Consider the following 25,332-nt stretch of genomic DNA (forward strand, 5'->3'; position numbering starts at 1 on the left):
AGCTATATGCAGCCAATGAATTTCAATTTCAATGAAACTAGCTATATACACCACCCACGACATCCCCACACATTCTGAACTGCAGTTACACTAATGTACACCAATACAGTCTGACAGTTATGGCTCCTCTTGAATTTACTCGCTATAAATACATATTTTCCATTTTTTCTGCATTCCACTTTCAAAAACAATTATAAAAGTAAAACTGTTCACTCACTGGATTTTCCTTCAAAAGGAAGCTGCTTTGGTTCAAGTTTTGGGTTTTTGTTGACCTTTGGCAATTTCTTCTTTTTTATAGGTGTTGTGACACATGGTTGCTTTTCACCTACATCTACCTCGCTTCCAACAGGTGTTGTCTCATTCTCTTGTTGTGCACTGATTGCCATGAAATTTCAAGTGATTAAATTTATCCATTTAAGTTAGTCTCATCAAGTTTTTATAACATTTGCTTTTTCAAATTTACAATTAGTGCTGGGTACCGCCTTGAAAAAAATACCGCGGTATACCACGGTTTTTTCCTAATTACCGCGGTATATTCCACGGTATACCACCATATTTATCGTACGACTTACAGCTATGGTAGTGGTCATAAAAATATTGAAAAACTCTCAGAAATACTTCATTTATTATGAGCAACAACGAAGACTAGTTACTTGACTAGAATTAAAGAAAAAAAAATACACTGTAATATTAACTTGACTAATGACTAGTTAGATTAATGACCCTTAGTATTTTTTACCAGCGTGTATTCGTCGGAAGACGCCATATTGTCTCTAGGGAAGCACTGGGTCACATATATAGGTCGCGCTTGTCTGAAGTTCGATTCATGCACCCGTTTGATAAACCAGTAACGTTTATGAAGGCTTCATCAGATCGTTTTCAAACAAAAAATAATAAATTTCGACTGAACATTTTCCATACTATTTATTCCTTTTTTAATACATGCAAATACATACTGGGATATTTTAAACTATCATCATTTAAACAAGAAGTCGGGACTCACCGAATTTAGGCCTAAAAAATGTTGTTGTTCGGGTCATCCGACCCTACCTAGCAAAAGGCTCCGACCTTGCTGTTTTTTTCGACGCCAGACATCGTGAAATTCGTCGGTCCGACGGACAAGACCGGAAGATTTTTGCGCGGACCGCCGTTCTACGAGTCGAGGCTGGTCCGACCGTCCGGCATACTCGGCCGATCGAGCGAGTGGTTTTTACGTCGTAACTTACCAAATTCAGAAATTACATCCAGAAAAATAACCTGGATTTCGTGGAATTTACCCGCGAATCGTAAAGATATCAATACGGTCATGCTGGTAATTTTCCATTCCACGAGCACGTGCGACCTATCGTAATATCTCATTTACATCGCCGTTACTTTTGTTTTAAATATCGACACGTACACGAAAAATGCGCGTAGTGCATTCATTCTTTAATATAATCGCTTCAAATTTTCATCACCGCTTGAGAAGTAATACAGTTTGAATTCTATAACGATTTTAATAAGATATCGACAGAAATGTAGGCAAAATTCTATAAAAACCATCGAATTTTCATATAATTATTTGTAAAATTTCAAACAGCGCGATCTTAATTATTTCTTTATTTCTAAAAGTAAATAAATAATACATACTATGGTCATACAATTCAGTCTTTTGACCAGAAAGTACAAAAAAAACAGAATTAAAAAATCTTAAATAATGAAAAAGCGGCAGCAATTTAAATACCTGGAGTAAAACGATCTTTGGCAAACAGATTTCCGTAAGAATAGGTTACGTGACCTCGTGGACGTAGATAGAAATGTGGTTTTAAAATAAAGCAGTATGATGTCGTGGTTTTTAATAAGAATTAAATGAATCTTTGTACACTTATTTTTTGACACGACACTATGTAAGATATTCTTCTGACAATAATGTAAATTCCTTGAGGGCAAAATAGTCACAGAGGTAGGATTTCTACTATTATCTTTTGACACATTTACCTGTCAGTTAATATGGGATATTGCACATTCGCTTTCAAAAAAAAAAAAATAAAGAAGGAACTTTTTTTTATTGATTTCTTCTCAGCAATTTAAAGAACCGAGGCGGTACGATCAGACAGTGATGTGTCACATGGCGCGAAAACATGACGTAATGTCATGACAATCTCGGGCAACTATACCGCTTTGATCTCCACTTCAGATGCAATGATTCCACCACACTTTTGGCTCTTTGAGGGGGTTTTAATTGATGATGAGAAAACAAGGCCAATTACTTAGTTTATCAACAGAATAATTACCGATAATTGTTAATGTTTTTTTTTTCGCTTTAAACACAGGTGGGTTGAATGATGAATATTGTTTCCATATTTTTGGGACACTTTTCAAAATAATTATTTTTCGGGATTTTTTAATCCAAAGCAATGTAGAATAGACTGGATACAAGAAAAATCTATCAACAGCTGCATACTGATAATAGGAATCAAGATTCCTGTTTATTTCATATTTAATGTTCGGTCCGGCAAATTTTTGTAGTTCGGTCAGGCATGTCTACAAACGCAGGTTTGTTTCAAGTGGGTGGGGTAAACATTTTTTGACGGATAGCTTTGTTTGCAATTGATTTTTATTCAATGTCCGATGTTTATACATGGAGTTATTATTTTTGTCAAAGGTCAGTGTATTTTTTATAATATGCAACACTGTCGCACAGGAGTGTCAGTGTTTCATTTAAACTAATGACTAATGAAGAAGACACAACAACATTTAAAGCAAATATACATTGTGAACCTTAGGATTTAAGTTGAAACTGAGTAAAAACTACAAGATATAATGGTTTTCAGAAATGAATCACTTTACCTAAAAAAAATAATTTAAAAATTAAAAAAAAAAATTAAAAACCGACCTACCCTACCTAGCAATTTTGGCAATGTTACCAGAACCACAACATTTTCTTAGGCCTTATCAGACTCGAAGTAAAAACAAGTGTGCCCATAACGTCATCCATCTATACGGAATAATCTGGAGGTTTTCGAAGGTTTTGATTGGGGATCACGCGGTCGATCATACATGTTCAATTGCACCATTGGGTGGTTATTTTTGGAAACTAATAATAGTAGCATGGGAATTCCGGAGATATAAATCGGAAAATCATGCATGGTGTCAAATGCTGTTACGGAAGGCTACATAGACAATGTAAATTAAAAATAAACAGAGGTAGCGATAATGTTGATAAAATACCGGTATTCCCCGATAGTACTGCGGTATCGTACCACGGGAAGATGGTACCACGGTTACCGGTATACCGGTAATACCGCGCACCTCTATTTACAATAAAAGTACAAAATTGAAAATCCAAATTTATTTCTTTGATTAATATATGAACATAACTCTGCTCACTTAGCAATCTATTTATACATGACACACAAGAGCTGATAGGACTAGTTACTGGAGTACAATCTTGAACCTGACTAAATTCAGAACCTATTCTTCTTAGTTATTAGAGAAAATGAATCAAAGTTCAGCAACAAATTATAACTATAATGCATGATACTGTAAGGATTAAAAAGAAATGTAATTACAAGTTCTAAGTTACCTTTCTTGAACAGGTTCAACTTCATCTATATCACCAACAACAATCTCTTCGTCAGCTTCATCTATTTCCCCCTCCTCTTCTGGAGCAAGGTTGTTTTCATCAATGTGTTCTTCAACATCCCCACTTTTCCCATGTCCATGTTTATCTATTTCTTCAACTTCAGCAACTGTGTCATCTCTTTGCTTTCCTTATCTTTTGCCACCTCTTGTTCTTGCTTCTCTTCTGACTGATCACTTGTTTTATGTTCACCTCCATCTTCACTGTTGTCCAGACCAATAGAAACTTCATGTTCCTTGTCTTCTGTAAAGTCACAGATTCAACTTCAGTTTTTAGTTTCATAGCAATGTAAAATTCATTCAAGTTAATATCTCAATAAAATAACCCTTCTGGACAAAAACCATGAAATTTTGTACCCATGGAATTAAATGACTCCACAACAGCTTTGCTTAATATATAAACAGAAAAAAACAACAGACTGAGCATGAACAGTTTCAACATATGGAAGCTTTAGCATTCATGTTCATTGAAGTTCTCCATTCAAAGTACACAACTGGACACTGAAAAATAGGCTACATAAATATTACCCTTTATACTCCAGGAGCCATTTGCCTGACACAGTATATCACACTGGGTTGCTAACATTTCAGATTGTGAATACTGACCGATGGAGCAGAGATTCAAGAGCAATAACTCTGGTGCTAATAGATATTATAGTATTACCTTCAGTACTTCCAACTATCTGTACATCTTGCTTAGGACAAGACTCCTGACAGTGCTGTGGAATCTTCTGATCTGTGGACTTGCTCACTTTTTTGCCAACTGTTATACCGTATTTCTTCTTGGTGGGTTCCTTTACCTTAACTGGGGATGTTACCTTTGGTACCCATTCTGAAATGAATAAGCTACAGGTGTTATTTCTACATCTAAAATACAATGATTCTATGCATATTGAAGACACTCCATATTTTGGGGTTTTAATCCTGAATATGCTAAATAAGGTAAAAATGTAAGCAATACGGGTGTAGGTAGTACACGTGTCTACACGGGCTGCTTTATCCATCCCAAAAGTGACTGAGTGTAATTTCTTGTAAGCTTGATAATTTATTAAATTTAATACAGAGTTCTACTAATATCACATGTGATCTCTTAATAAGGACTATACAGCATGACAGAAAATACATTAAACTGCTGTATATAAAGTGATCTTTATTTGCAGGTAGACTTTATTCACAAATTAATGAAATTTCTGTTTTTCTGAGCACAGATTTAGCTATGTGAAAATAAAACCATGGCAACATTACTAAGTCTACATCAAATCTAAACTTTGAAGAATTACCATCAATATTCAGATTCATTGCATTTTCTATAGCAGCTTCAAATATGGAACTGTATTCCTCATCTGTCAAGGACCTCACTGGTAGTGTCTACAATTAAATAACTTTGTGATGCAAAATTCTGAATATTCAACCTTGTATACGATGCAAAGCTTAAAAATGTTGGTTTCTCACTTCTGGGAATATTTAGAATTTTGTGTTGATTCCTACAGATACAATATTTATGCAAATGAAGCTGAGCTATGATGAAAGTCTATGTATCCTCACAGCATTCTTTCCATAAAGAGGCGGAACTGAGGAGCATGTGATTGTTGCCAGCTTAGCATCTGGGGAAAGGGGATTAAATATTTAGATTTAAGTAACTTTAAGGGAAAATGTACGAAGTTAAAGAAATTTTCTTTGGACAAGTCACCTGAAAACATACAGAAGGTAAAACAAGAAGGTCATGATGACCCTGGATCACTCACCTGAGTAATGTGAGCTACATGTTTCAAATGTCAAACTGATGATAAAATATTAAGAATGTCAGTAGGTCATATTCATGGTCAACGAAATTCAGTTTAACGTGCAAAACTGTGTATGTCATCAAAATTTCAAGGCTTTATCTTAAATAAGAGGGTCATGACGACCCTGGATCGCTAACCTGAGTAATATGAGCTACATGTTTCAAATGTCAAACTGATGATTTTTAGAATTTTTTTAGAAGATTTTCCTATGTACAATCAAGTAACCACTGGGGGGGGGGGGGGGGGGGGGGGGGGGGGGAAGGTCATGATTTAAACAAAGTTAGTAAAAGTCTACTAGGCAATATTACATATCAAATATCTAAGATCTAGGCCTTCTGGTTTACTTTTAGCAAATTTATGAAGATTTCTCTATGTACAATCAAGTAACCCCTGGGGCTGGGTCAATTTGTCCCTGGGGGGTCAAAATTTGAATTTTTTTTGTAGAAGTCCACTAGGCAATACTACATGTCAAATATCTAAGCTCTAGGCCTTCTGGTTTATTTTTAGAAAATTTTGAAGATTTTTCTATGTACAATCAAGTAACCCCATGGGGCGGGGTCAATTTGACCACGGGGGTGATGATTTGAACAAATTTTGTAGAAGTCTACTAGGCAATGCTACATGTCAAATATCTAAGATCTAGGCCTTCTGGTTTATTTTTGGAATTTTTTTAAGATTTTCCTATGTAAAATCAAGAGACCCCTGGGGCGGGATCAATTTTGACCCCGGGGGTCATGATTTGAACAAATTTTGTAGAGGTCCACTAGGCAATGCTACAAGTGAAATATCAAGGCTCTAGGCCTTCTGGTTTATTTTTAGAAAAGTTTTGAAGATTTTCCTATGTAAAATAAAGTGACCCCTGGAGCGGGGTCAGTTTTGACCCAGGGGGTCATGATTTGAACAAATTTTGTAGAGGTCCACTAGGCAATGCTACAGGTCAAATATCTAAGCTCTAGGCCTTCTGGTTTATTTTGAGAAATTTTTTGAAGATTTTCCTATATAAAATCAAGTGACCCCTGGGGCGGGGTCGGCAAGGCTACATGTCAAATATCTAAGCTCAAGGGCTTCTGGTTTTTGAGAAGAAGATTTTTTAAGATTTTCTTATGTAAAATCAAGTGACCCCTGGGGCGAGGTCAATTTTGACCCCGTGGTCATGATTTGAATAAATTTGGTAGAGGTCCACTAGGCAATGCTTCAACCCAAATATCTAAGCTCTAGGGCTTCTGGTTTTTGAGAAGATTTTTAAAGTTTTTCCTTTTGATTGCCATGGCAACCAGAGTTCTGCATGGAATTCAATTCTTTAAATAATTTTGAAAGGGGGCCAACCAAGGATCATTCCTGTGAAGTTTGGTGTAGTTCTGCCCAGTGGTTTTCAAGAAGAAGATTTTTTTACAAATTGTTGACGGACGATGGACGACGGACATCAAGCGGTCACAATAGCTCACCTTATCACTTTGTGACAGGTGAGCTAAAAAACAAGAAAGTAGGTCAGTAGGTCAAGGTCACAGTCAAGTGACATCATATTTCTTGGGGTCATCAGGTAATTATAATTAAACAGTCTTTGAAACAGGATCAAATGATTTGTTTTTTTTTCCTACATAACTCACATAATAACTAAGTGACCCCAAGGCGGGGCTTCTTTTAACCCCAGGGGCATAATTTGACCAATTTTGTTAGAGGATTACTAGACAATGCATCATACTAAATATCAAAAGCCTAGGTTGTATGGTTCAGAAAATAAGTTTTTTTCCTATATAAGTCTATATAAAACTTTGGACCCCCAGGGCAGGGCCTCTTTTCACCCCAGGGGTACAATTTGAACAATTTTGGTTGAGGACCATAAGACAATGCTACAAACCAAATATCATAGGTCTAAGTGTTATGGTTTTTGACAAGAAGACTTTTAAACTTTTTTTTCCTATATGTCTATGTAAAACTTGGGACCCCCGGGGCGGGGCCATATTTGACCCTAGAGGGATAATTTGAACAGTCTTTGTAGAGGACCACTAAATGATGATACATACCAAATATCAAAGCCCTAAGCCGTGTGGTTTTGTATAAGAAAATTTTCAAAGTTTTCCCTATATAAGTCTATATAAACCATGTGACCCCATGGGCGGGGCCATATTTGACACTAGGGGGATAATTAGAACAATTTTGGTAGAGGACCACTAGATGATGCTACACACCAGATATCAAAGCCCTAGGCCCTGTGGTTTCGGACAAGAAGACTTTTAAAGTGTTTCCTTTCGGTTGCCATGGCAACCAGGGTTCTGCATGGAATTCAATTCTTTGAATAATTTTGAAAGGGGGCCACCCAAGGATCATTCCTGTGAAGTTTGGTGTAATTCTGCCCTGTGGTTTTCAAGACAAAGATTTTTTTAGAAAATGTTGACGGACACACGACGCACCACGGACATTGAGCGGTCACAAAAGCTCACCATGTGCTAAAAACCAAGAAAGTAGGTCAGTAGGTCAATGTCACAGTTAAGTGACCCCTAATCACTTGGGGTCATCAGGTAATTATAATTAAACAGTCTAGGAAATGTGATCTGATAATATCTGAAGTACTTTTTCTATTTCTATATAACAAGTGACCCCCGGGGTGGGGCCTCTTTTCACCCCAGGGGAATTATTTGGACAATCTTGTTAGAAGTCCACTACATAATGCTTCATACCAAATATCAAAGGCCTATGCCTTAAACTTTCAGTCAAAAAGATTTTAAAATTTTTTCCTATATATAAGTCTATGTTAAACTTGGGACCCCCAGGGTAGGGCCTCTTTTCACCCCAGGGGCATAATTTGAATTACCTTGGTGGAGGACCACTAGGCAATGCAACATAACAAAAACATCAAAAGCCTAGGCCTTGCAGTTTCAGACAAGAAGATTTTTAAAGTTTTTTTCCTATATAAGTCTATGTAAAACTTGGGACCCCCGGGTAGGGTCCTCTTTTCACCCCAGGGTAATAATTTGAACAATCTTGGTAGAGGACTACATGGCTGCATATCAAATATCAATGGCCTAGGTCTTGTGGTTTCAGACAAGAAGATTTTTAAAGTTTTTTCCTATATAAGTCTATGTAAAACTTGGGACCCCAAAGGCGGGGCCTATTTTCAACCTAGGTTCCTAATTTGGGCACCTTTCATAGAGGGCCATTAGATGATGTCACATGCTAAATATCAAGCTCTATCCCTTGCGATTTTAGACGAGAAGATTTTTTAAGTTATTCCGTTTGGTTGCCATGGCAACCAGGGTTCTGCATGGATTTCAATTCTTTGGGCAATTTTTAAAGGGAGCCACCTAAGGATTATTCCTGAATAGTTTGGTGTAAATCTACCCAGTGGTTTTGAAGAAGATTTTTTTAAAAATTGTTGACACATGACAGATATCGAGCGGTCACAAAAGCTCACCTCGAGCCTTTGGCTTAGGTGAGCTAAAAAGCCCTACCTCAAAATCAGATATTTCACCTAACAGTGAATGCAAAACAAGAGCTGTCGGAGGACAGCAACGCTCGACTATTCAACAGCCTTGTCACTTGAATGAATACGAAAGTCGAAAAAGGGGCATAATTTAGTAAAAAAGTAAAACAGAGTTATGGAACCTGCATAGTGCGTATCAGCTCATGACAGTGGATAAGTGTATGAAGTTTAAATTCATTCCCATTAGTGGGTACTGAGTTACCAGCTTACATATAAGAATTTAACCGAAAACTCCTAAGTTGAAAAAGGGGCATAATTTTGTAAAATGAGAAGTTGAGTTATTGCCCTTTTGCACTGCATGTCATATCATGACAGTGAACTAGTGTGTGAAGTTTCAATCCTTTCCCATTAGTGGATACTGAGATACCAGCTTACATACAAAAACTTAACCAAAAATTTCTATGTTGAAAAAGGGGCATAATTTTGTAAAAAAGCAAAATAAAGTTATGGGACCTGCTTTGTGCATGTCAGATCATGACAGTGAACAAGTGTGTGAAGTTTCAATCCATTCCCATTAGTGAGTACTGAGATACCAGCTTACATACAAAACCTTAACCAAAAAATTCTAAGTCGAAAAAGGGGCATAATTTTGTAAAAGAGCAAAATAGAGTTATGGAACCTGTGCAATGTAAGTCATTTTATCACAGTAAATAAGTGTGTGAAGTTTCAATCCATTCCCACAAGTGGTTACTGAGATACCAGCTTACATACAAAACCTTAACCAAAAATTTCTAAGTCAAAAAAGGGGCATAATTTTGTAAAAAAGCAAAACAGAGTTATGGAACCTGTTGCAGTGTAAGTCAGTTTATCACAGTGAATAAGTGTGTGAAGTTTCAATCCATTCCCACAAGTGGTTGCTGAGATACCAGCTTACATACAAAACTTAACCAAAGGCGGACGCGGACGCATGGGCGAGTCCGATAGCTCTACTTTTCTATGAACAGTCGAGCTAATGATGAGAAGATTTAACCAAAGAGACACAAGTATTTCACTGAATGAATATAACCCAACTGAGAGAAATATTTTGTACCATTTTGGGTTCTTTGCTTTTCACATCTTTTTTCTCTTTTGGCACCTTTTCTTTTGGTCTTTTCTGTTTAGGGACATCACCTTCCTTCTGCTGTCTGATCTTTTCTTTTTCACCATTCTGTAAGTTAATGTACAATATCCAAATTTTATTATATAATTTATAAAAACGTATTTTTAAAAGCAGACATGGATTAGATCATGCTGAACCCAAATTTTCAAATAAATTCATAATCCCTCTAAATATTTTGAAGAAGTTTATAAAAGCACTGTACTGGAAATGTAAATATTGCAAAAATGCAGTCATTTTTGTTTTAATTAAAAAACTATCTCGAGAAGTCTAAGTTTTGTTCTATGTTTGACCCTCTTTTAACAAGCTGAAGTTTTAACATGATTTACTTGAATTATATAGCCATATACATGACATTGTGACTGATAAGACTGCAACAAAAAAATGTCTTTCTTACAAAATATATTGTATTAAAATAAAAAAAACTATAATCAAGAGCTGTTTGTAACAAGCAAATTCGATGAATTGGTATCCCCCGCCGAAAGGGTTTGTGGTCAGGAATGGCAAAAAAATATATCCGGCAAAAAGTTAAGGATGTTACTAAGAAGCAAAAGAAGCAAATAATTTCATTTGTCAAAATCAATTTAACAGAAAATGAATGCTATTTTTTGGTTGGGGGAGGAGGGGCAGCGGGGGTGACTGGGTGAGGGTACAAAACATCGATTATTGTCATTGATCATCGATGTTGATTATAAATATTGAAATATGGATGGAAAATTAAAAATGAAAAAAAAATAAAAATGTGGGGAGGAGGGGGATGACTGGGTGGAGGAGTGAGGTGGGGGAACAGTACAACTTTGTATGTTGATAAATATTCATGAAAGTCTGAAAAAAGTAATAGTAAAAAGGAAAAAAATTTTTTTGGGCGGGAGGGGGGAGGTTGGTCGGGGGAGGGGGTGTGACGAAAGCAAGGTGGTGACCAGGTGTGGGTACACAACTTCACATGTTTATAATAAATGTTCACGGAAAAGAATGAAAGAAGTTTTATGAAATTCTACCAATTGGTTGGTTTGTTATGTACAAATCTGTAGATTTTCAAATAATTAAAGGGCAATAACTCTTAGGAAAATTGACCAATTGAAAAAAAAAAATGACATACATCATCAAAGTATGTTGATTCATATTTATTTCAAGTTTCATGAAATTCTACCAGCTTGTTACTGAGAAATGGCTGCAGACATGGATTTTTCAGTAAATAAAGGGCAATAACTCTAAGGGAAATTGACCAATCCAAAAAAAAACTTGATGGACATCACTGCAGTATGTTGGTTCATATTTATTTCAAGTTTCATGAAATTCCACCTGCTAGTTACTGAGAAATGGCTGCGGACGGACATTTTTGGGCATTTTTCATTAAATCAAGGGCAATAACTCTAAGGGAAATCGACCAATCCAAATAAAAACTTGACGGGCATCATCGCAGTATGTTGGTTCATGTTTATTTCAAGTTTAATGAAATTCTACCTGCTAGTTACTGAGAAATGGCTGCGGACGGACACACGCACGCACGGATGTGACGGACGGACAACGCCATTTCAATACCCCCCTCCCGATTTCATCGGCGGGGGATAATAATAAACAAATTGCTTCAAGATTGCCCAAGTATGTTGTCATTTTGATCTATAACTCGAACAAAAAGAGTGAAAGGTGTCATCTTCTTATTCATAGGAAATCTTCTTATGAATGTCTTAAGCATTCCCCAGTTTATGATAGGAAACTTGATTTTCAGCCTCAAGGAAAACCCTTGACCAAAAGTGCTGAAAAACAAATTTTCTTATTTTTCTGAATGTAGACCAAAAAGTTCACCAGTTATCCACCAGAAACTGTCGATCTTTAATCTCAATGTCACTTTCACTTTCAGGTCTCAAAAATGAAAGGCAGTCATTAAGTGACCATAGGTAATTATCCTGGAAATATAAGCCATAGACCCAGCTTTCTTCAGTAATTAACTGGGAACTGTTTCCAGTCTCAAAGTCAGTGTGACATCAGACTTTCTGACCTCTAAATATTATGGGTCATTAATTAACTGACCACAGGCAAGAACTCTATGAAGTTTGACAGTGTTCATAACAGGTGCCCCTCCATGCATTATTTCATAACGAGCAGGCACCTGGGTAGAACCACCGACCTTCCGTAAGCCAGCTGGATGGCTTCCTCACATGAAGAATTCAATGCCCCGAGAGAGGCTCGAACCCACATCAATGAGGGGCAAGAGATCTGAAGTCAGCGACCTTAACTACTCGGCCACAGAAGCCATTTGTGGGTAAATAGACAGGGAGGATGAACAAAGAACATCTTGTTTAAGGTGTAATAAATATTCATTTCCTAAATTCTGTTCTCTTCAATCAATATAATTCAGAAAATAATATGCAACAGCATATTAAAGGATTTATTTCAATTATGCGTACCTTGTTGCTCGGACAATCTGTCTGATCATCTGCTGCAGGTTTAACTTTGAAATCTGTATTTTTCTTCTTTTTAACAACCTATATAATTACAGGACAGAAGAGACGTAAAATTGTAAAATGACCAATTACAATTACTGCAAAATAGTTGGAAAACTTAAAAATGTTTCGCATTTAGATTCAGTGTAATAAGGTTACCATAAATAAGAATTTAGAGCCAAACTGCCAAGTCTCAAAAATGCTTTTAAAGAGTGATTGAAAACTGAAAATTTGTAAATGCCATTTATTGATTTAATTTGATTACATCCATCTTTGGAAATGTACCAAGGGGGAAGTAACAGCTCATCTCATGAGCTAAATGTGACACTGAACAATCTTAATTGTTTCGTACAGCAGAAAATCATAAAATTTATGGTACCTTTTTTGCTGATTTGGCAGATGGTAATTCTTTCACATCTCTGTGCTCTGCATCCTCAACTTGTTTTTCAATTTTGTCTCCATTAGTCTGATTCTAAATTAAGTAAATTGATTATGTCAGCTTTAACATTTTTTCCAAGATAAAGAACACGTTTCAATTCCAGAAGATACCCATATTTTTTAACGTGCAAGGAAAAGCACATACAAGAATCCCTATGTCTACAGTTCAGCATGTAACCACTGAGCCCAGCCCTTTTTTTATGGTTTTGGGGAAGTTTGGCGGGTCCTTTCAGAAGGGGAAATTTGCGTCGTAAAATACCAAATTGGGAATTTTTTTATATATATATATAAAAATAACAACAACACAGATTGAGTAAGATCAAGGCCTCCCCTGGCTCTTTCACACTTTTAGCCATGACTTAAGCCAACTGCAAAATCTTGGGACCATTTCATACCCTAAAGTGCCAGAATTAGAAGCCATTATTTTTTTTAAATCTCTATTTCATTTTATACTTTAACCAAGCAATCTGCCCTTGAACCATCAGCCACAGTAAATTTTTGATAATAATTTTAAGCTTTACTCATTCCTTTATAAAGATGGGAGTTACCCACAAAACCCATATCGGTATCTAGATTATCCAAGGTAGAATGAGAGCAGCAAGTTTACCAAATGTAAACAAATATGGTCCTAAAACATGTCGTTAAGAGTAAACAAATACAATTACATTATAGATAGATGAAAAAATGAACAGATGCGTAAGAAAACTGTGTTGTAAAAAACCCTTTGGCAGTTAAGTAAAAACTGACCTGGGCTTTTTCTAGTTTTTGGAAAAAAAGCGCCTGGTCAAATTGGGAACTTTTTTATGCAGTAAATTGTCAAAATTGGGAAAGAAGTAGCAACAGATCAATTAAATTGTGAAGTTTTAACATTTAATTATAATCTTTTATTAGTTTAAAACTTTACTGGTAGACATTCAAATTAATTAACTTTTAAGTTCCTGATCCTTGACAGACCTTGTAGGAATTGAATAACACTTCATTTGTCATGTTTAAACTTTAATTTACACTTGATAAGTTTTCAACACAGGTATAACTGAACTGTCCAAAAAGCTGAGTGTGTGTTTGGGAGAAAAAATCGGGTCAAGAAAATATGTGAAATTTGAATTTCATGGTATAAAAACTATCTGTAAACATGTTTTGGGTACTTTATTCAATGAATATTAATGTATCTATGTGTGTTGAAAGGTTTTTACTTCTAAAACATTCAATGTATTCGCAGAATTATATATTTAATTTTTGCCAAGGCGCAGACAGCCATGTTACTAAAAATATTAAAGGGATGGTTTTTCGAACAATTTATGTGATTTCTCTAGCTAACAAAGCTTACAATGTAAGAATTTTCTTTGAATAATCAAATATTACTGTCAATTAGTTTTTTTCATTTGACTGAAATTTTTTTGCTCCAGATTTGTGAATGGGGCCCCGATATTCAGCCCTATGGAACAGATGGAACAAGAGGGTAATGATGACCCTGGATCGCTCACCTGAGTAATATGAGCTACATGTTTCAAATGTCAAACTGATGCTAAAATATTAGAAAGTAGGTCAGTAGGTCACATTCATGGTCACTGAAAGTCTGTTTTAAGATTGGTGTGCAAAACTGTATATGTCATCCAAATTTCAAGGCTGTATCTTAAAAAACAAGAAAGTAGGTCAGTAGGTCAAGGTCAAAGTCAAATGACCCCTACTTTGGGTCATCAGGTAATTATAATTGAACAGTCTAGGAAATATGATCACACAATTTTTCAAGTATTTTTTCCTATATAACAAGTGACCCCAGGCGGGGCCTCTTTTCACCCTAGGGGCATAATTTGAACAATCTTGGCAGAGGACCACTAGGCAATGCTACAGAACAAATATCAAAGGCCTAGGCCTTGAACTTTCAGACAAGAAGATTTTAAGTTGTTTTCCTATATAAGTCTATGTAAGACTTGGGACCCCGGGGCAGGGCCTCTTTTTACCCAAGGGGCATAATTTGAACAATTTTGGTAGAGGACCACAAGGCAATGCTACATACCAAATATCAAAGGCCTAGGTCTTGTGTTTTCAGACAAGAAGATTTGTTTTCCACTATATAAGTTTATGTAAAACTTGGAACCCCCGGGGCAGGGCCTCTTTTCACCCAAAGGGCATAATTTGAAAAATCTAAATTTGGACAAGAAGATTTTCAAAATTATCCCTATATAAGTCTATGTTAACCACGTGACCCCCAGGGGGATAATTTGAACAATCTTGGTAGAGGACCACTAGAAAATGCTACATACCAAATATCAAAGCCCTATGACCCGTGGTTTTGGACAAGAAGATTTTTTAAGTTTTTCCTTTCAGTTGCAATGGCAACCAGAGTTCTGTATGGAATTCAATTCTTTGAAAAATTTTGAAAGGGGGTCACCCAAGGATCATTCCTATGAAGTTTTGTGTAATTCTGCCCAGTGGTTTTGAAGAAGATTTTTTTTAGAAATTGTTGACGGACGGACGACTGACAACGCATACCGCACGAAGGACATTGAGCGGTCACAAAAGCTCACCATGTGCCTTTGGCTCAGGTGAGCTAAAAAGCCTTGCCAACCCGCTATGGGACAAAAGAGTAAAACATGTATTGGACAAATGAGTTGTTTGACAAGATGTTGTTCTGAACTATCCAAAAAGTTGAGTGTGTGTTTGGGAGAAAAAATTGGGTCACGAAAATATGTGACATTTGAATTTCATTTCATCTGTAAACATGTTTTGGGAAAAACATGTATTGGACAGATAAGTTGTTTGTCAAGATGTTCTTTTACTTATAATTTCTGTTGTTTTGTGATATACTGCTAAACCTATAACTGACTTATGCTGCTACAAAGACAAGTTCTTGTAAAATCATTTAAACCATTTCTGAACTTGACATTTATTGTTCTGTTCCATTTCAGTCAAGGCAGTGACTTTTTTGGGAAAAAAATAAGGGTGCCTATGCCCGCTGAACTGGGAAAAATAAGCGCGATAATTCCCAAAATTGGGAAAAACAGAAATATGTTTTATTTCCATATTAAGTGAGATAAATCTGTACATTTCCTATTGAAGAGCTTGTAAAACATTTTTTCAAAACCACTTTTGGATTTAAAATTGTGAAATTTTTGAGTGACAAATTAATGAAGACAGGCACACAACTTGTAAGAATTGTATTTTTCAATTTTCACTTCATGCCCTTGAAATTTGATACGTCCGAAATTTTGACTATCCCAAAATCGGTACAATTGCGCCGATTTTGATCTCTAATTTTTCAAAAACTAGGAGTGATATTGTCATTACCATAAACGATTAACTGGCATAGTGGAACATATTTATACCGATTGAAGTCCATAATTATATTATGCCAATAATTTGTTTGTCACGTGTTTTCGCGACAGTAATCTTGATGCGATTTTGATCATAAAAAGGACGTTTTTGATGTCATTTCTGCCAATTTCATGTTAGATATCGTGGATCTCACGGTCGAATATAAACTGTTACATTTTGGAAATAAAATCTTATAATTAAGGGGAAAAAACATCTCTTTTGGGGGGAAAAAATTGAAGATTTTTTTGGAAAAATGGCCAATTTTGGCAAGGGGAAAGTGCCAAAATTAGGCAGTAAAAATACGCAAAAAAAATCACTGCAAGGTGATCTAAAAGATGTAAATCTATATATTTTAAATAAACTTTATGCATTTTCCAGATCTATACAACACCTATAAACCCTATTTTTTTTTGTAGTGTACGTGATATATATTGATACTTCAGTTTTGTAAAATTTCTAAACATATTCAGCTGTTGAGGCTCTGTCTGCAAAATTTACCTTCGAACTGCTGGCTCCTGAGTGAACATCGTCTCCAGTCGCTGAAATATCTGCCAAGACTGAGAAACTAACTGTCTGTCCATTATTATCTATCTCATTGTCTCCGCTTGGTTTAGCTTGTTTAGGTGACTGTTTTGTGCTATTTTCTTTGTTAGCTCCATCTAACTTGTTTTGTTTATGCAAATGTTCTGCACTGCTTTTCTTGTTCTCTCCACCTGTGTTAACTTGTTTGGGCGACTGTTCTTTGCTGTTTTCCTTGCTATCTCCACCTGATGTGACTTGTTTGAGCAACTGTTTATTTTCTGCCTCTGGCTTTTTCTGTTTAAAACATATATATATAAAAAAGTCAGCAAGTGTTGTAATAAGCTCTTCTGTGTATTTAAAATCTATTCACTTAAGTTTCAGTTTTAAATTTATATAAATTATTATAAACATTTTAAGGCAAGCATCAAGACGAGAGCTGTTGATGATAATCATATTCCCTCTATGATGGCTGCCTATCAGAGGTAACTGGGCGAGTAATTTTTGGCCTCAAGTATGCTGTGACCTTTGCCCTAATGAACTAAATGCAGCACCAGGAATCCTCTATTGATCATAGACAATCATGCTTTAAAGTCTGGTGACAGTAGGCCTTAGCATTCTTAAGTTATTGATAAAAAACATTTAGGCTTAACCTTGACATTTGACTAACTATAGTACTGACCATTAGGGATTATCTACTAGCCACAAGCAATCATCCTAGACAACTGTTAGTTGAAGAGTTTTTCAATTATTGAGCGGAAACTGTCCTCAATCTCAAGGTCAGTGTGACTGGGAAATTTGACCTACTGACCCCAGAAACAACAGATATTATCTACCCACCATAGGCAATAAACTACTGTATGCTCAAGCATTCCCTAGTTCAAGCATTTCCCTAGTTAATGACCAGAAACTAAATGGTCTTCTGATGGGCTGTCAGTCATATGGGCAAAAGAAAAAGACTATTCCCCCCTAAAAGAAAGGTCACAATGTTATTTGTCATATTTGCTGCCATAGGACAGTGTCAGCTATCTATCTTTGTTTCAAGTTTCATGAAAAAAATACCAAGTACTTTTAAGTTATTTCAGAATCTAACTTTGTCTGACTGAAAGATGGGTAAATGATTGGATGAAATTCTGAATTAGGTGGGTGGGGTACATGATATTATTTCTGAGTTATTTCGAAATTACTGTAAAACAAATTTTATTCCAATGTGACAATACATTAAAACCATACAGAGCTGAACTCTTACTAGTACTTTAATTAAAAGACTAGAGTGGGAAAAGTTATCAGTATGTTCGGGTCACAATTTTCGGGGTCAGTATTCTATATCATCAAGCATAAATACGAAAAAGTATAACATACATGATAAAGCTGAACTATCCGTATAAATGTGCTCAGAGCTATTTTTCTATTTCCATTTATTACTATTCTAAAAAACACATTACAATTAACCAGGTGTCGGTAAAATTTGTCATTTTTGTGCACATGCCTTTATACACATTAAAGCCCTGCTCCGCGGCTATTCAAATTCTTTTGTGTGTATGCAACCCATGATTACAATAGGTAACAGTTAGGCCGCGTGCCACACTTAAGTACGCAAATTCACAGGTATTTCTGATAGAATTTTATAAAGAATAGGCTCTATTTTGACAGGCGTCACTGTTTATAGTCAGGATTTTCATGCTTTTTGATTAAGTGACAATTCAATGTTAAAAGGTAGGACGGGAGCAGGGCTTTAAACAAGAGGGTCATGATGACCCTAGATCGCTCACTAGAGTAATATGAGCTACATGCTTCAAATGTCAAACTGATGATTTTTAGAAAATTTTTGGAAGATTTTCCTATGTACAATCAAGAAACCCCTGGGGCGGGGCTAATTTTACCCCGGGGGTCATGATTTGAACAAAGTTTGTAGAATTTAGTCTACTAGGAAATGTTACATATCAAATATCTAAGATCTAGGCCTTCTGCTTTATTTTAAGCAAATTTATGAAGATTTCCCTATGTACAATCAAGTAACCCCTGGGGCGGGGTCAAATTGATCCCGGGGGTCATGATTTGAAAATTTTTTGTAGAAGTCTACTAGGCAATGCTACATGTCAAATATCTAAGATCTAGGCCTTCTGGTTTATTTTTTGAAGATTTTGCTATGTAAAATCAAGTGACACCTTGGGCGGGGTCAATTTTGACCCCGGGGGTCATGATTTAAACAAATTTTGTAGAGGTCCACTAGGCAATGCTACATGACAAATATCTAAGCTCTAGGCCTTCTGATTAATTTTTAGAAATTTTTTGAAGATTTTCCTATGTAAAATCAAGTGACCCCGTGGGTCAAGATTTGAACAAATTTTGTAGAGGTCCACTAGGCAATGCTACATGTCAAATATCTAAGATCTAGGCCTTCTGGTTTACTTTTAGAAAATTTTGAAGATTTTTCTATGTACAATCAAGTAACCCCATGGGGAGGGGTCAATTCGACCCCGGGGGTCATGATTTGAATAAATTTTGTAGAAGTCTACTAGGCAATGCTACACGTCAAATATCTAAGATCTAGGCCTTCTGGTTTATTTTTAGAAATTTTTTGAAGATTTTCCTATGTAACATCAAGTAACCCCTGGGGCGGGGTCAATTTTGACCTGGGGGTCATGATTTGAACAAATTTTGTAGAGGTCCACTAGGCAATGCTACACGTCAAATATCTAAGCTCTAGGCCTTCTGGTTTATTTTTAGAAACTTTTTGAAGTTTAAGTTTAAAATTACATTAAAGACTTTTGCTTTAATTAAAGGTGAAAAATAAACTAGAACTCTATGATAAAAATCGAAAAGATCGTTTCGGAACTGTTAGAGAGTGAGAAAGCAAACATACTGCATGTATTATTAGCATGGATGATTTTGCACTGGGGTCATGGGACTCGTTCCGAAAAGGCCGGTTCGTCAGCCGCGAGCTAGTTAAATGAATGGTTACAGACTTCTATCCGCATGGCGCCTGGCATAGTGGTAGGAGTTGGAATGTAATTGACAAACACAATAAAGGTGTCTCATAATAAAACCAAATTGGCTGGCCCTTTCAATAGCGGTGACACTATAATATACAAGACCTTTATACAGAAGGGATATGTTTGTTTTACATGTAACATCAAAGCATTAACCCCTCATGAAAATATTATGTATGAGGCGTTTACTGTTGATGTATAATTGTAATATTATATTTTGACATAATATCCATATCCATTTATATAAAAATATAAACAGACATACAAACAAACAAATAAAAACCGGAATAATGTTTATCTATTTTATTCTGTTGGGTATAGAGTAACATCGAAACGACACAACTAACTTTTCCCAGGTTTTGTTGGTAGGGAAAGACTCCAGGTGCCCCTCCATACATTTTCTTTTTCGGGCTCAGGCGAGTACTTAGATAGAGACACCAACCTTCGATAAGTCAGCTGGTGGCTTCCTTACGTGAAGAATTTTACACCTAAAATAAAGGTTTCGATCCCACGTTGGTGGCAAAGAATTCGAAGTCAGCGACCTTGGCCATCCGGTCACGGAGGCACCTATAGAAGTAACGTTTGAAATATTTAACATTATGAAATATTCATGCTGATTTTCATATCCTTTGAATTGAACATATGTCTATGTTTTTCTTTTGCAAGTATTAATTAAACTTATATATTCAATTAAATTTCGATAACATAAATAATACTCTCAATGATATTTACTGTCATAAATTACAAATGGTTTGTCGAATACACCATACTTCTAACTACAAAAGTTTACACACCATGAGGGTCGGAAAGCACGAAATATATGTTCTTGAACGTATATGAATCGTCATGCTTGAAATGTTACAAATAAAGGAATAAAAGTAAATGTTTACATGCTCACGGAAAAGATCGAACTGTGATTGTCAATGTTCCCGATATGGAATATATATGAATGTATAAACACGAGCCGTTTCATCTTATGGGACTTACAGGAACATAGTAAGCGATTGTTTATTTATTGTATTTATGTTCTGGTAACCTTTGACACTGATTTCGAGGATAAGCCAGATTTGTGGCACATACGTAAGTTGTTGGGCTGGAAAAAGATAGGTCCAAAATTTAAACTAAAAGTTATATTGCATAACTTCATCGTTATTTCTATGCATACAATTCGGTTGCTTTAACGTTAGAATATCAGAAAATTACTGGAAATAAAACATATCTTTGAAAAAGTCCCGATCTTTCATAATTTGTTTGGTTGACATGTGGTTACAAATTTAATGTTAGTAGGCCGTGATCTCCATGAAGCCGTGTAAAGTGATAATTTTGATGACACATTGGTTTTATTTTGTAATTGTGAGTGATCGTTAAGTGATCTTAAGATCGGACAGCGGGATGTTATAAAAAAAGTGATGCTTTCTTTAGAGTAGAGAGTGAATCGCACTATACAATAAGGAATTCTGAGGTAAAATTCTTTTTATTTCGTTCACCGAAGGAAACATGGCGGACATATTTTTGTAAAAAATCGGTGCATGTGTGATTTGTGTAACACAGTTTAACGACGTTTTCATAGAAAACTAATGCTCAGCTCATTTACACCGACATATCCTTGATTGATGAATATATGTATTGTATACATAAGAGAGACTTACGGTATCAAAAACCTACCCCGAAAATTTCTATGCATTTTCTTCCAGTACACTGTTGGGACATGCTTTTGAGTGTCATTGATACTTTATAATTTACTCTGAGATACATTTTTTCATTGTTGTTAGTTTCTCTTTGATCCCCCGCATTTGTTGTGTTGTAACGACAATCTCAGTTTTACACAGGAATTTTTCATTGTCAAAATAACATAGTCCTTATGGAAAACATGGTCTTAAAGCCATATTTCATAATTTGTAACTGAATGGTAATATTTATATGAATTTTGGTCACTTTAAAGACATTCAAAATTAAAAACGTTTCACCGAGAGATTTTTCGAATTTTATCATTTTTAGGGGAGATAATCGGTATTGAAGTTAACATTGATGCCTATGGGAAATATATAATTTCTTTGATTATGAGAATCTGAGCTTGAGTTTTGAGAAAATTACGCGGTAGAAAGCTGCATTATATGATTCTAATACAAATATCAAAAAGAAATCTAAAATTCCCTGTAGGGAAAAGGAGAAAATTATTTTTTTTCTAGTTTTCAGGGGAGATAAATCAAGAAAAACCAAAATTACCAGGGGAGGTTATCTAAAGAATATTTTTGAGAACTTCTGTCACTATATAACTTGTCAATATGCACCTATTTCTATCGTTTGACATTTTCAAAGTTTACACTATCAAGTTGTATGTACGCTTTTGGTGAAATTTAGGCCTATTACGGGTAGTCATCCTTAAATGAGCCCTCCGTCTATGGCACACCAATTGTCCAATAATTACATGAACCAACCCAGGTTCACGGTCAAAAAACTAAGATTAACGATCAATAAACCAGGTTTTTTCGAATGTAAAACCAGGATTCTCGAATATTAACCTATATTTTCGAGCAAAAACACAGGATAACACCGTAAACCATAGTTTACGTTCGTAATCGTAGGTTCACGCTTGTAAACCCAAGTTCATGGTCGTAAACATAGGTCCACGTTGGTAAACTATGGTTTACGAGCATAAACATAGGATAACGACCGTAAAAGTAGGATAACAACTGAAATTCGTTGTTCAATCGAGAAGCCTAGTTTATCAAACGTAAACCATGGTTTACGGTTGATACATTAGGATGATAAAATCAACTAAGAATTTCGGGCGTGAACATGGGTTTACGGCCGTGAACCTATGTTTACGACCGTGAACTTGTGTATACGAGCGTGAACCTAGGTTTACGTTCGATAAACTAGGTTTCCTGAACAAAACTATGATTTTGTCACAGAGTTATGATTATGAATATTATTTTTGATGAATTTGATATTATGCATTATTAATATTTGATAAGTTTTTAAGTAATTGTTAGGTCAAATCATGAATGCACAGCAGCTGCATATTTATTATGGTCTGGACAGAATTAAGTATTGATATTAGGCAAGGTGTGAGCTAATTAAGTGTACATAGCTTGTCTTTGATATAACATAATGTCCATGCTGGTTTTGTCTAGAAAGCAGCATGATCTACATACTGCAATTTGGTATGGTATTACTTGTTAAAAGTCACACATAGGTGAAAGTGCCTTTGATCTTTAGTTTTGGTGGGAAAAGATGGAATCATCATTAGTAACCTAATTAATGAATATTGACAAGTTATCTATTCTTTTACAAAGGCACTGATTGGTTAAGAAAGGGTCAGCCCTGTGAAATATGATACCTGTAGGTGTGGCTACGTTCAGAAGCTGCTCAAGTTTGTAAATTGTTGTGGGCAGAAGATTTTAAGACTAAGAACTGTTTAGGTCAGAATACTTTTAGGTTTAGAACTATTTAGGTCAAAATTTGGAGTTAGATCAGAAATTAAGAAATTATGAAGAAAATATTATTAATGAGATAATGAAGTGAAAGATTTAAATAAGGTTTTGGAAATATATTTTGTTATTAATTATGATGAACATGAACATTACATATATATCTTAGAACCATAGAAATAAAAGGAAGATAGTAAAATGGAATTATTGGTTGACTTATCAATTATCATAATAAAATCAGGAGTTAATTCCCCTAACTTTACAATTTTCGGTCGTAAACATAGGTTCACGTATGTAAACTATGGTTCACGCCCGTAAACACAGGTTCTTGTTCAATCGAAAAACCTAGTTTACAGGCCTTCCAGCATGGCCTTGCAAAAAAGTAGGAGAAAAGTAGGAGGTGGTCCCCTACACAAAAAAGTTGGAAAAAACAGGAAGTCTGCGGACAAAAAAGTAAGAAAAGTAGGAGGTTATTAAGGTTTCCCCCTGGAAAATTTTGAAATACAGGTATGAAATGGTGGCCTCTGGTGCATTTCTGGGTCTAAATTTTGAGAAAAAATTATTCCTTTGCCAAAATAGTAAGGTGCATCTTTGATGAGTATCGGTCACTTCTTAGCCAACTGGAGGGGGCACAAGTCCCCCTGGCCCAGCCCTGGATATGAGCCTGTACACTCAGGTAACCAAATGATGATCCCAGATGTCTTGACTGACAATTTCTGTGCTTGAATAAGTGTGCACATATGACTTGGTAGGATTATAGGGACCTTGATATGAGGCAATGTATTGCAGGAGGCATCAAATGGCTCCAGAAACTGCCAGCAACACATCAAGAGTCCATCATTTGCAAACATAACTACTGAAAAGGCTGTTTATTGTTTTTTCTTTTTATGTCAAACAAAAAAGTAGAAGTAGGAGGTTTTCATCAAAAAGTAGGAAAAAGTAGGAACGCTGGAAGGCCTGAGTTTATTGAAAGTAAACATGGGTTCAAGCTTAGTTTACGCCCGCTATCCTATGTTTTCACTCGAAAATATAGGTTAGTATTCGATAATCCTAGTTTTTCGACCAAGAACGTAATTATTTGATAACTGGCTTGCCGTGAACCATAGTTTATAGACGTGAACCTATGTTTACGACCGTGAATTCTTGTTTATGACCGTGAACCATAGTTTACAAACGTGAACCTAGGTTTCTCAAACAAAACTATGATTTTCGGTCATTATCCTATGTTCACGAGCCAAGTTCACGGTCATTAACATAGGTTCACACCCGTAAATATAGGTTCACGCTCGTGAACTTAGGATAACGACCGAAAATCATAGTTTTCTTCGAGACACCTAGTTTATCGAATGTGAACCTGGGTTCACACGCGAAATTATAGGTTAGTAATCGAAAAACCTGGTTTTACGTTCGAAAAGCTTTATCAATCGTTAATCCTAGTTTTTCGACCGTGAACCTTAGTTCACGTAATTATTGAACAATTGGCGTGCCATATCCCTCGAAACACCTTTGGCGACTAATGAACCCCTGTCGTGAAATACCGGTTGGGGACTATTGAACACTCTTGCTGAAACACCCTCTGGGGAATAATGAACCCTTCCAGTGAAACACCTGTAGGGAACTAATGAACCCCTTTTTCTTCCAAGTGTTGCATGATAAACAGTATAATAGAAGGTAACAATTGGTAACATGTATGTATAAAGAGAAGAGCAAAATTTATACAATAGGGTCATAATGAACCTGGATCGCTCACCTGTGTAATATGAGCTACATGTTTCAAATGTCAAACTGATGCTAAAATATTAAGAAAGTGGGTCAGTAGGTCACATTCATTGTCACTGAAAGTCAGTTTTAAGATCGGTGTGCAAAACAGTACATGTCATCCAAATTTCAAGGCTGTATCTTAAAAAACAAGAAAGTATGTCAGTAGGTCAAGGTCACAGTCAGGTGACCCCTAATTTCTTGGGGTCATCAGGTAATTATAATTAAACAGTCTAGGAAATATGTGACAAGGCATGGGAAAAAGGAGCTTATTGAAGATTTTTGTCGAAATTTAGTTTTTGATGTTTTTTTAGTAATCAATGTCTCCCTGTTATGCAAGAAAAATATTAGAGCTGTTTCAGTGATATTTAAGGAAATATGGTATTTTTTACAATACCACCGTTTTCCAGTTTTTCTGTTATCTTGCAAGTATTTAAACAAACCAATTA

At 35.7% G+C, this 25,332-nt stretch overlaps 1 protein-coding gene across 1 annotated transcript in view; it reads right to left on the minus strand.

Moving 5' to 3' along the window:
- LOC123526477 (uncharacterized) overlaps positions 1-17,383 on the minus strand; it is a 46,057-nt gene extending 28,674 nt beyond the window's left edge. Inside the window, exons 1-9 of the mRNA XM_053522532.1 lie at positions 17,369-17,383; positions 16,678-16,995; positions 12,806-12,898; positions 12,391-12,468; positions 9,917-10,033; positions 4,902-4,989; positions 4,286-4,453; positions 3,566-3,722; positions 218-375 (exon numbers count right to left, since the gene is read on the minus strand). Coding sequence (XP_053378507.1) covers positions 218-375; positions 3,566-3,722; positions 4,286-4,453; positions 4,902-4,989; positions 9,917-10,033; positions 12,391-12,468; positions 12,806-12,898; positions 16,678-16,995; positions 17,369-17,383 — 1,192 coding nt within the window. The remainder of the gene's footprint in view (positions 1-217; positions 376-3,565; positions 3,723-4,285; positions 4,454-4,901; positions 4,990-9,916; positions 10,034-12,390; positions 12,469-12,805; positions 12,899-16,677; positions 16,996-17,368) is intronic.
- Positions 17,384-25,332: the final 7,949 nt, after the last annotated feature.

This window comes from Mercenaria mercenaria, chromosome 14, assembly GCF_021730395.1.
Source record: "Mercenaria mercenaria strain notata chromosome 14, MADL_Memer_1, whole genome shotgun sequence".
Taxonomy (NCBI): domain Eukaryota; kingdom Metazoa; phylum Mollusca; class Bivalvia; order Venerida; family Veneridae; genus Mercenaria; species Mercenaria mercenaria.